Here is a 12,992-nt window from a genome sequence, read left to right as displayed (position 1 = left end):
TCCCCCCCCCCTTTCCTGGTGAAAGATTATATTTGAACAGCCCCTAACACACCGGTAGAGAGAAAAGGGGGAGAGATTTTATGAGGATGATGTTTCGTTAATACAAAAAAAGGAGCAAAACACACATGTGATATATTCTGAACAAGTTATTACACTTGGTTTTAAGGATTTTCAAATTCAATATTGTATTTTTTTGGTTCCAGTCAGACGATGGTGACCGAGCTGAATGAGATAGACAAACTGAGGACTCAAATTCAAGATGTTCAAGTCCCTCTTGAGGTGTTTGAGTGAGTGCACATTACAAATTTGCCGAACGTAGCTCTTGATTAGACCAAATGGAAGACATTTATAATATGTATATTATTATATATGTGAAATAAACAAATGGATATTCAGAGGCTGGTTTCAACCATAATTTTGTTAGAATTAGACTGTACTTGTGTTTTGTGTTACCAGTATACCATACCTACGCAGTGGAAATGCTTTATATTAAAATCTACCGAACCGCCAATTTTTTAAAGTTTTAGTTTTAGAGATATTGATCAGATTAGTGCCCACACTGAAGGGAAGTAATTCATCTTTGAAATCACAAGAAAAGTATAAAGAATAGAGTTGAGATTGCTATGCTTGTGGCAAATTTCGCTCTTTGAAAGTTTGTTTTTTCATCAACCTCTCTCAGTAAGCGCAGTTTTTGAGCCGTAGAGTGTACACTATTGTGTTGTCTCTCAGACATTGTTGTCAGCTTGCTTAATCTGTCGAACATTTCACACAGAGTTAAGGATAGAGTAGATCAGGACACTGTGAGTGTCTGACGGTAATGTGCTCCGCACCAGGCTAGACCTAGAGGCATGAGAGGGCCCATTGCTGGTGATGTCATGAAAGCCATCACATGCCGTCACATCTGCATGAATGTGTATTTGACCAAACTTTTCAGAGACAATATTAGCGTCATTAAGCAGTGTGTAGGCCAATTGATGTGAGTGATGAGTGTAGGCAAACAGTACACTGGCGATGCCTCTTTCTAGCCTGCAATCAACACACATGTTCTTGTAAGTCTCTTTCCTCAGTTTTGCTATCCTAAAGTGAGTAAGACGTGATGATGTCTTACTTGAGGGTTGTTTGTGAATATTTAGAGTGGGTGGTTTGCGGGTGCTCTGGTGTGGTTTGCTCCTTCATTCCTATCAAACATCTGTCGTCCTGATCTCTCCTCCTTTTTTGTATGTTACTCACTTGTAACATCTCTAATCTTTGGCACTTATATGACCTTATTGTGTTGCAAGTGCTGTAAAACTCTTACTAAAAAAATGTTTGTTTTTTTAAGATTAGACGACATAACCCTCAAAATTCTTATTTGAAATAGGGAGCATTTTGGCTAATTACTAGATCTTATTCAAAAACAAAGAACAAAATAATTGAGATTTCTATTTCTGGATCGATATCAACATTTCTTTTAAGATTGCCACTGTTATCTGTTTAAAGAGATTGGGGGGGGGGGGGGGGGGGGGGGGGCGCTTAGGGTTTACATCCCAGCATTAGCCTTGCATGATTATTGATAATGTCTCTGCTAGTCAAAAGAAATTTGCAGAGCTTTTATCGAAGCTATTAATTGTCAAGAGACTTCATATATTATAGTCATATTATTATTATTATCTTCTGACAACCTCCTTATTATTCTTTCTTTTGTTTTTTTAGTCCTGTCATTATTGGCATAAAGTCAAGATATTTAACCACTGTCTAACAGTACTAACGTGCACATAGTGAGGTCGGCGGGACACTGAAATGATCTTTTCATTGTGTGCAAATTTTGCTGTGCATGTTTTAAATACAAAGATTACGGTATAGAGAAAATATTTGGCACCTGAAAATCTGTTCGCTATGTTCGTGTTTCCCTATGTGTGTGTGTTCCCTATGTGTGCTAGACTGTATGTTTATGTTTATGAAGTTAGGGTTGGTTTTTTTTTCATCTTCTCATCCTCAGCTATATTGACCAGGGCAGAAACCCGAGCCTTTACACCAAAGACTGCCTGGAGAAGGCCTTGGCTAAGAATGAACAAGTGAAGGGAAAAACAGATAGCTTGAAGGTGAGACTATGGCCATTTCAGTTACATGGTTATTTTCAGAGTGCATACATATCCGGTACTCCACTCTTCTATGACTTTCTGTTGTGGTCTTTGGAATAATTTGCAAATCAAAGTCCAAGACAATCACATGTACAATCTACCACTTTGTCATCCCCATGTGTTTTGTTTTTTTCTATAAGCCTAGATCTATATTATAATTAGTATAACGCCACTGCCAGTCCAAGTCGTCCCCCTGTCTAAGACAACCATTTTTCTCCACGACAATTGGTGGCGGTCCGGGACAATTTTGCCTGTACTTGTCCATTGAATGGAATTTTCAAGGTATCTTTGTGTGCAAAGTAGTAATATTTACTAAATTTTATCTAGGGATATTCTGTAAAATATTAGTACAGTATAATCCGCATATATCGACATGCTGTGGGAAGTGGATTTGATGTCGATATATATATATATATATATATATATATATATTATAAATGTTGATAAATGAAAATATAAAGCCAAAGAGGAAAAACAAGGAGAGGGCAGCCAGTAAAAGACAACACTACTTTTTAAGCTGGTTGCTTCCCTTGATTCTTGAAGCTAAAAAGGGGGAGGGGGGGGGGGGTGGGTTGGAGTTACGGTACCAAAGACTGAGCAGCGCGAGGTGCACACTACACACCAGCGCAAACTTTGTTGTAGCATCCTTGTAAGGTCTATTTATGGCCGCTTGCAGGGGAATATGGAAAGGCGAGGCTCTGACTCGCTGACCGTGACACTTGCCAGCGACAGACTGAGAATGGGATAGGGAGTGGGGGTAGGGAGGTGATGCCCAGTGCGCGAGACGCTCATGTCTGTGAGGCACTGTACTGTGGTGGAGACTACACTTGTGTAGGCCCTATATTACCTACTAAAGCCTGGTGCGTCAGATAGGCTACTTGGCGGGTATGCAGACTTAATAAATAAACTAATGCGTTGCCCGTTAGCGTGGCCTTTTCCCCCCCATTTATATGGGCTTTGCCAGGTACCCAGGAAGCATGTCAATAAAGCAGAGTGGGCCCAAAAAAAGGGCGATGTAAGAGAAATTGTTTAGTGAAGATATTGAAGGAAAAATTTCGTAATTGGAAAATATGTCAAAATGTCGATAAATTATAATTCGAAAGTCGATATAAGTGGATAATATACTGTACAGTAGTCTACATGATGTATGCTCCTTCAGAGGCCTGGAGGTCAGCCTCTTGGACTTGCTACCATAAGGTTGTGGGCTCTAATCTCATCAGGGATCCAACATTGTGTCAGAAGGAAAGGCACTTTACACAAATTTTTCTTATTTCACCCAGATGGGAATGGGTACCCAGCTATAGACAGCAAAAGATCTTGTCAGTTTGTTGTTTTTAGGAATGCAATCCACAAGTTGCACTCTATGCTTCTCAGGAAGCAGTGAACATTTCCCAGTGTTCTAGGGTCTGCTGGGGTAATAATATGTAGAGAGCATGCTGTATGTAGAGCGTGGACGGATATGCACTATACAAATTCAACTGTTGTTGATATTATTATTATTATATTTCCTGTACATGTATCATCAAGCGGTAGACTAATTTTAGCTTCTTTGTTTTTTACCATCCCCAGAGATTCAAAGCCATGTTGCTTCAGGAATTATCTAAAGTATTTCCCAGTGAGATTGAGATGTACCGAGCTTTGAAACTTGGACGTGGACCGACGTAGACGCATAGTCTTGTCATTGTTATTTTGCTTTGGTTACAGTGTCCTTGGCTTATAGTGGGGTAGCAGCTCAAGTATTGTAATTTGGGGTTTTGGCGAAAAACAATTTTTTTATTCCAAGGCTGTGAGAAGCTCTGTGGTAACACCTCTAATCTGTGGCTCTCTGACCTTATAGTGTTACTGCAAGTACAGTAAACCTTTGACTAAAACTAAAGCACTGGGAATTGGCACATGCCCTGTAAAAAACTCAAAATTAGTGCACATTTTTGGGTGGTCGTTGAAATTGGAATTCTTGGTATTGTTGATGGATATAGAGATGAAAAATCAATTGTTGTTGTGGGTGGGGGGGGGGGGGGGTTGTTTTGTTCTTCCTGAGTGACTGGAAAAACCCACACTACGATTACGATAGTTGTGCTGTTACCCCACAAAAAGTAAAGATGTGTAAATTTTATACATTTTATATCATTTGTAGTATGGTAGGTTGTTTGTTGACTTGATGACAAACCAGTGGAGCAAGAAGGCATTTGTCATTTTCAAAAAAAGGGGTGGGGGGGGGGGGGGGGGGTTCTTGTCTTATATTCGAAGGCTGCCTAATCTTGTTTTATATCTAGGTGTTGTAATTGTTCTCCCCAAATAAACAATTTTCTGTTGCCCATGATGACTAGACATGATAACATTCCTTGTCAGAGCCTCAGAAGTGAAACAGAAATAATGCCTCTTGATAATTCTTTTTTAGCTGGTGCTCTCCATCTGATGTTCTTTTGTGTTATTGCTTAACCCTATCCGTACGTCGTGTTTTACTATCGTATCCAGACGACTTGGGGAACTCTGTGCCACCACTTTCCAAAGAGGAAATTTACTCGTTAATCCGATCCATACGCTTAACATAGCGGTCTGTCAAAATTACTTTTTGAGAAATACTGAAAGTTTTAAAGAGATCTTCGTACTAGAAGTATTCTAAAATGTGAAGAATACAAACCCAGGGGTACAAAATGACCTCAGGGCGTACGGATAGGGTTAAAAATCATACTTTGTGTTAAAAGATCTTGTATTGTTCGGGAAACTGTGGGCCACTCTCGTGCTCATAGATTTCAGGATGTCATTCCTTCTACTTACAGTTTTAACTCACTGACTACGGTTCTCGTCACAGGTACGGGGCGGGTGGCTGGCTGGCCGGTACCGGTCCCGTACCCCCGACAGGGTGGACTTAGCGATTTTGTTCCGTATCTTGTGCTCCCGTCACATGCACAGGAACAGTCCCCAGATCTAGTTTTGCCTCTCGTTTCGTTTGATGCCGAATTTGGCGGAAGTTGCGTGGTAACTTTTTAAGTAATTGAAGGTGAGGGACAGTCACCTCAACTGGGGTTGATCTGACCGGAACTCGCGCTATGTTTTTTTCTATACCGAATAACTTATAGTAATTTAACAGTCGCATCGCGAATTAACGGTCGAAGAAGTCGCATGAACAAGAATCATATAATTTCGCTGTTTTCGATACTTCTACTAGTTTTACTAGTTCTGGTGACTCAGAATATGATGTGTCTGCTAGTTAAGATCCTGGATGTACCCGAACACGGCCTGAGTCGTAGTTTTAGGGCTAGATCTGGTACTGGTGATGTTCGCGCGACGAATTCATAACTTAGTGCCCTACATCTGTCTCATGTCATGTATAATTCATTGTATGGGTCTGAATCAACGCACGGCCCAGCTTTTATATTTTCACCAAACACTCACACATGCATACAAATCAAACCAGAACACTTTGAACGATTATTTTTGTTGTTGTGAATTTCATTCTATCTGTCTCGTCTTTGGAAATTTTTCGAAAAATCAAATTCATATAAATTGAAGTATTAGACTTAGACAACTTAAATTTTTGGTATTAGATTGAACTTGAATGTAACTTTACTGTGTCAAAAAATGATTACAAAAGGTAATTCTGAGAGTTGTGGTGTTTTGAAATACCCCCAAAAAGCCTGTATCCGGCACCTGTGACTGATGAAAGGGGCCAGTAGTCAGTGAGTTAACCATTTCCATAGTTGCTCTGCCAACTAGTTTGTAAAAAACGTAATGTTTTTGAGGGAATGGGGAGCTAGTTTTCTATAGAAAAATATGTATTCTCCTTTTTCTCGTATTGCACCACATGGACTTGCTGATATGAAGAAAAATTGTGCAATGAGAATGAAGTCTGTTAGTCCATTGGACTGATTTTTTTTTTATGCAGGTCTATTTTGAATGGCTAGGACTAGGCGTTGGTGAAAGTAAAAAGGTAGCCTATGTGTAAAGAGATTGGAGGGGGGGGGGGTAATTTTCCAATGCCCGCCGTCTTGACACGCTGTGTCAATAAAGTTTGTTTTTAGATTTTGAAAAATTGACCGCTATGCTGGCGACCCCTGCCTCCTTCAATTAGGTACCAGAAACTAAATTTTCAAACTAGCTGTATGCCAAATGTGTCTGTTCCATTTGAAAGGCCTATATCCACTGAGCATTTTGGTACCATTCTTTAACATCTCCGTCAATTTTTAAGAAAATTGTAGTTGTTTAAAATTTGATCAAATTTGTTGAAGTCAGTCACAGGCTGCAACCCCATGTTTGACAGACAATAAAAGAGTACCAAGTGCACTAAACATCTCCACATTAACAGAGTACAATCACTATAACAAATATATGGAGCCTAATTTTTTTCAAGACTGTAAGATCTTTATAAATCAGTATTTTATCGCCTCAAACACGATGATCTGTCGTTATTTAGACAAAAACACCGAGCGTTGACCCCGCCGGCGCCGCACCGGCTCTATACTGTAGTGTACCCCGCGTGCGTGGTCACATGCTTTCCGAGTCTTGCGGAAGGATTGATGAAAAATAATTCCAAGTTAATAACTTTATTCTAATAGAAAATGAACTGATCTTTTAAATGATACCTGTTATAAGTCGGTATTATACATATTTTGTGTAAAAAGGGATCTTTAAACATTTTGACGGTATCTTTAAAAGCTTTCTATAAAGACGCCAAAGGCTAAACTTATATCACGGGAAAGCCCGTTTAAAGCTCTACAGTTCTCCGCCAATGAAAAGACGGTATTTAATCATCCCTCGTTCCGCGAAGCATTTGAATGCATGCGTGTCAATTTTTCAACCGGCCGACCTCGCATTCCGACCGCGAGGGGCTTCGCTTTCGTCGGCGATTCTCCAGCTCCTAATAATCGGACATATAAACAACTTACACCATTGTAACGAGGAAAAGCTGAACTTTTACAAGGTGTACAGCATTTGGTGTTTTATAGCGAAAGAGCAAAGAAACAGCAATCGGAATTACCCCGATTTTACTGATACCACGCGGTCGGAAGGCCGCGGGTGCCTGCGAGGCCGTGTTTACGCTACCTACTTCAATTGCAAATGTCTCGACTTCTATTCAAGATTGATGGATAATTTTAAAATCAAAAGCAAGACATCCATAAGCCCAAATATTTTGGGGGTGCCGGATTCCACTGCGTTTTAACACAGATTTTGTCTGATGGAAGTCTGCTAGTGCTATGTTAAATGTCAGTGTTTCTTGAATGCTTTTCCATGTAGACTGAAAGGTTGTCAGTTTGACCACTTCGTCGGCTGCTTGCACTGTATGGTATGCATTTTATGTATCTTATTTGAATAAACTTGAACTCTTTGAAATGTTTCTTTGTGTTTTGTATTGTACAAATTAGCTATGCAGCCAAATAAATCTCGTGTGTAGTTGGTGGGTGCTCTGGTGTGGTTTGCTTCTTCTTTTCTTTCAAACGTCTATCGTCATTATCTCCCCTCCTTTTTTGTGTTTGTTACTCTCTTGTAACACCTCTAATCTTCGGCACTTATATGACCTTATTGTGTTGCAAGTTCCGTAAAACACTTACTAAAACAAACAAAAACAAAAATAAATCTCACTTGGTGGTATTTACAGTGAAGACTTCTTTTTCTTCCAAAGCAAAAGAAACCTCAAAACTTTGACCTTGAGCATACTGTCCGTAACAAATGTTACTCTGTGCGAGGTGGACTTGAAGACTTCGAGTTCAAGGCATTCAGCCCAAAGCGACAAGCACAAACGTGGGCAAACACATTCATTGATCTTGATGAAAATATGAGAACAATAGATGAGTTTTTGGTGTTTTAAGTAAAAAGCTTTATTCATCATATCTAAAAATGTTTTTCAGCACAAAAGTGACCGCATACAAAAAAATAAACCAGTGAGTTTAAAGAAATTCACAGCACAACAAGTTGAAACTGAACCGTGCCTTAAGCTAAAGTCGGGGGATGAACTGGTCCACTCTAACTCAGGCTCAGAAAATAGAGAGGACCTGTCCTGTTGAAACATTCAAAATTAAAAGCAGCTACCTGGACTACCCACATACAGCCGCACTTGCTCTAACTCCAACAGCCACCTGTCTAGTAAGACAATCAGAATCCCCTGTACAAATAACCACTTCCCACATTCCCCCCTTGCGTTTATTTCTGTTTACTAATGACACTGTCTAAGAGAAACACTTTTCTTCTTGATAGAGGGTGGCTGTTCTGGACAATTTTGACTCCATGTATATAAGTGCCAAGTGAAAAAAGTATGCCCCCTGACAACACTATTAGGTTATGAATGAGGCAGGACCTCCCAATTGAACATCCATCTCCAAAACAACCAAGACAAATGAGTTGAGAGTTATGAAAAATCCACAAAGCAAATTGAGTACAAGAACTAGTCTGGGATTAGAACCATGTTCAACATGATGGTAACAGAGCACCCATGCCAAGTGAGGATTCCATGAAATGAAGGCGACATCGGCCTTTAGTCTGCTCACGACAACAGCAAGGGACAGGTTTAGATTGCTATCCCGCTCCTCCGCTTCTCCAGGTTGATGATCTGTAACGAAACAAAAGTACAAACAAAATGTTACTGCAGCCTTGTTCATTGACACTGTTAACATACAAGACTACAGGCAAACCTTGTTATAGTTACAGGCTAACTATACGCTCCATCCCGTTATATCACAACTTACCACCAGATTTTACCAAAGCACAAAAAAGATCACCTGTATAAAATTTTTAAAACTCCCCTTCAGACTGCCAAGCTCTCCTTACTAAACTACAAGTAGTACAAGTAAAGTAAATTTGCCCCCACAACACCATCAGAGGTGCCCTACACAGTGCACAACACCCAGTTTGCAGCTGCGCAGTGTTACTGTGTTAGCCTCCCTTTCTCCCACATTTTCCAAGCACAGACGACACAACAGAATCATTTCCCTTGATGTTGGGCTGTCGAATCTATTAAACTTTTAATAGAGGACAGCATTTGAACCCTGTTGTACCGCCAGCCCCGCTATACTATACCAAATTACCATCAATTTCATGCTTCCCAAAGTTGGAGGCATAAGTTGGCATAACTGATGCGAGGTTTGACTGTACACTACTAAAGGGCCTATTACTGTTGTTCAAGCCGACCGGACAGGTTTCTGGGCCGTATGGCCAATTGTAACCTGTGATAAGAAATGCGGCTCAAACCGTAGGCAAACATCTGGCGAATGGGAAAAACCCACAGCCGCTGCCTGTGAATTTGACGTCCGGCCATCCGGCCTTTTAATAAGTTCGCTGCGCCCGGGACAACTGAACTAATTTTTAAATTATAGAAAATCAAGTGAATTAAAAAATAATACCAGATTCAGAATCAGCGTATCAAAATTAGAGTAATGGCTCCAGAGTGACTCGTTTCGTTTTGTATATTTAAGGATTTTCCATTCCAGCACATTTTTATGTTTTACGCGCCATGATGCACACTCGAGTGTGAAGTTTCACCCAGACTAGGCCTAGTGTGTAGAATATGTTGCTTGCAAGGTCGATCGTGGCGTGTAATAATCAAGCAAGTTTCCTCGATTTCATCTGTTCGGCCAAAAACCTGTGCGGTCGGCCTGTACGTGTAATAGTAATAGGCCCTTAACAAAAGCATAATATGATGAAAAACTATAAAAAGTATTCATTGCTGGAAGGAGAGAAAATAATGGAATAATTTAGATAGAGATGTAGCAGGAAAAGTTGAAAGGTATCTTAAGAATAATGTCCTGGAATAAAACTGAAACTGAAACTTGATCGGCGCTTGCCAACCTGGGCAATATCGCCTACTGGGGTGTGTAATTTGATCATTTTGGTGGGCAGTGGGGATCACCTGGGTGGTGACAGGTATTATTTATAATTTGTAATGCCCTGCTGACTTGGAAATACATGTAGGTTGATCAAGAAGGTACGCAAATTTTAGTTTTAGCCTTTTAAATGTGGCAAAAGTGGGCACTGGCTATAAAAAGAGTGACAATGACAAGCTCTAATGGTGCACATCAAAGTAGCCTCCAGCAAAGTTTAAAAGAAAGCTCACAGCTGTGACTTCCCAAAACCTCAGAGCTGTATAGCAGGAAATTCCTCCTGTCCACATTTCTGTAATTAAACAAAAGTTCACGTTCTCCATTCTTTCTGCCCAAGGTTAATTTATAATACAGTAAAGTCCACTAATCTCGAACATAATGCTCGGCCCTCTTTCAGTCTCTGTTTTCTTTGTATTGACTTCACAGAGTTCCTGACTACGTAACACTCAATTGTCGAACATATCCACATCGCATTCTCAACTAAAGACCCGGCTGTACAGCCTATCTGGCCACGGGTAGGTGTTTCTTTGTTACTGTAGCAGCCAAAACAAGGTAGCTCTACTTGTCTCACCACGAGAGGCTGCAGAAAAGGGGGATGGGGAGAGGAGGGTCAGTAAGTGATGCTAAACGCACCGCAGGACTGGCTCGCCACGCGTGCAGTCATGCTGTGTGTGGGACGCGTGCTGTGCGGATGGCAAGAGGCGTAACTTTCTGTAAGCCAATGAAATGAGAGGAAAGGAATAGCGTAGGAGTTGGCTGTGCACACGTGAGATTTCCGCTTTCCATTTTCATTCATCTTCTTGCTTTCACACCATCAACACGTTCATCAAGGACGCTAACCACATTAATTGTTTTGATCCTTTCACCCTCAGAGCTATCCCTGCTGAAATTCTGGCAAAGGGGACATAACTCCGCTTAGACTGCATGACTATAATCTTTCAAAAATCATTAAAAATCAGAGCATGAGTCTAAAATTAGTTTAAGTGTCAGAGCACAGATTATAAATGAATAAACGACAAGAAAATGTATGGTTCTGTATGAAAAATCATTGTGTACTAGGTAAAAAAAAAAATTCGAAGTGAAAAAAAAACAACCCAAAAAGACACAACCCGCTTTTTATGAACGAAGAAGTTCATGATGTTTCACCCAGCACAGTCTTTTGCGCAGCCTATAAATTGCATCCTGTCACTGTCTCATTCGCTCTGCCAAGCTTGGTAAAGTTTCTGATCTTAACACAATAGTTGCACGACCCCTTCTTTCCAAGCATCCTGATCACGACGTGCTCAAAATGATTTGTTGTGGGTTGTCACAGTCCCAGTGTTGCTCCTCCCTTTTTTTACGTAGTAGTAAAGCTAGTAGGTAGTACTAGATCTAGCTAAAGTGCTGTGAGTGCTAGGCCTTCTATCTTCTTCATCAGGGTCTTCTAAATCATCACCTCCAGCAACGATCTCACAATCAATATCACTCTCATAGTTGTTCCCCTCCCCTAGAGCCTAGATCTAGATCTAGATCTGTGACTTGGTGTTCGTTCTCCTAGTCAGGCTAGTTCTTGCTCTCACTCTCATGAATGAGTGTCTGAGTGATGACTTGTAGTACTAGCACTAGATCTAGCCCCTTGGTTGACGATATCGACACTTAAATCCCAATTATAAGTGTCTCCATCGTATACAGTGCCTGTAGCGATGCCAAATTTCGTCCACGAAGTTACATTTAAGTCTCCAAAAAGCACGAAATTTAAAAAATCATCGCTCTCACGTTCTTCGATCAACTTTCACCCAATAAATATGACAGTAAAGGGCAACCACCTCTAAATTCTCGCTAAAAGCTTGGCAATCTCGTGCGACCTTGCAGGAAGCGAGACAACGTAGAAGCGAAAGTAGTGTAAACGGATGAATTGAGTGGGCGTATCAGCGCACATCTGCGACAACGGGGGTTAGCGATGACGGCGCACATCGGCGCCTCCGAGTGGCAAAAGGTTAATGTTCTTTTTTTACCTCCCTTATTTTTCTCTATTTCTTTGTATTTGGGGCTTTCACAGACATGACGAATTACGGAAATCTCGAACACTATTTCCAATCCTTGATGAATTGGAGTTATCCGTGTTTGACTGTGTGTAAAAAAACAAAAAAAACCAGTGAAATTGGACAAATGGAGTGACAAGGAAAGACAAAAGTCACATCTTGAAAGAAAAAAAATGAAACAAAAATTTCAATTCACTTACTTTTGTGGGTAGCCTTAGGGGATCTAGCGTAGGCACTAAAATTGGAACTAAACTCATCATTATCTAATCTTTACGAGATCTATACCAATACCATCATCATCACCATCACCTTTATCTTATTTCTGAACACATATTGCCATCTTTCTTCAGCAATGGCAATTACAGCAGCAGAAACTTTAAAGTAATTTTTTTTACCCCCCCCCGGGGGGGGGGGGGGGGGGGGGGGGGGAGGGAGAAAGACAAAAATTTCACTTACTTGTTGAACTTGACTGTAGACAACATTTTTCATTTCCTCTGTCAGGTTTTGAGAGTTGGGAAGAGTCTATTAGAAAGAGACAGGAATGAATGGTTAATATGATTAAACCTCTAAATGTTGGAGGGCCGATCTAATCAGCCGTGGATTCCTAGCTGCAGTGTCATAGCCGAGTTAATCAGCCACAACTCCGTCTACAACTGTGCTCTAAGACACTATTTCAAATCCATTCTCCAATTTTTAAATTACAAAATCAGTCTGTTTGAATGCAAAAGAATTTCATTCATTAAGTTTAAAGGAAAACGTGTATGCACAAAAGAGGTGAGATTTTGCCACATGTACAGATTAAGAACACAACAGCATGCGAAAAAAAAAAGAGCAACCACGCCAGACCACATCAGCAGCCAACGATAGACAATACAAACAAATGACAAAAAGTATGAACTACAGTTGAGAATGAGAAGAGAGAAAAGAGTTGTCAGGTTAGAACCCCATTCCTGGAATTATGACCATCAAAGGGATAGTTAAGTTTCAGTAAGAGTTTTACAGCACTTGCAATAAAAATAGTAGATTGGTCATACAAGCGT

General features: G+C 40.4%; 2 protein-coding genes across 4 annotated transcripts in view; one reads left to right on the top strand and one right to left on the bottom strand.

The window, feature by feature from the left end:
* LOC101849223 (mediator of RNA polymerase II transcription subunit 10) overlaps positions 1–4,148 on the top strand; it is a 22,001-nt gene extending 17,853 nt beyond the window's left edge. For both annotated transcript variants that reach the window (XM_035970873.1, XM_005102584.3), the window contains 3 exons: positions 204–287; positions 1,979–2,081; positions 3,690–4,148. In XM_035970873.1, coding sequence (XP_035826766.1) covers positions 204–287; positions 1,979–2,081; positions 3,690–3,785 — 283 coding nt within the window. In that variant the 3' untranslated portion in view covers positions 3,786–4,148. The remainder of the gene's footprint in view (positions 1–203; positions 288–1,978; positions 2,082–3,689) is intronic.
* A 3,763-nt stretch (positions 4,149–7,911) lies between these two features.
* Positions 7,912–12,992, bottom strand: part of LOC101848833 — a 47,848-nt gene continuing 42,767 nt past the window's right edge. For both annotated transcript variants that reach the window (XM_035970872.1, XM_005102582.3), the window contains exons 21-22: positions 12,409–12,474; positions 7,912–8,664 (exon numbers count right to left, since the gene is read on the bottom strand). In XM_035970872.1, the coding sequence (XP_035826765.1) occupies positions 8,623–8,664; positions 12,409–12,474 (108 nt within the window). In that variant the 3' untranslated portion in view covers positions 7,912–8,622. The remainder of the gene's footprint in view (positions 8,665–12,408; positions 12,475–12,992) is intronic.

Source organism: Aplysia californica, unplaced genomic scaffold, assembly GCF_000002075.1.
Source record: "Aplysia californica isolate F4 #8 unplaced genomic scaffold, AplCal3.0 scaffold00331, whole genome shotgun sequence".
NCBI lineage: Eukaryota > Metazoa > Mollusca > Gastropoda > Aplysiida > Aplysiidae > Aplysia > Aplysia californica.
This window is presented reverse-complemented; position numbering and strand designations above follow the sequence as displayed.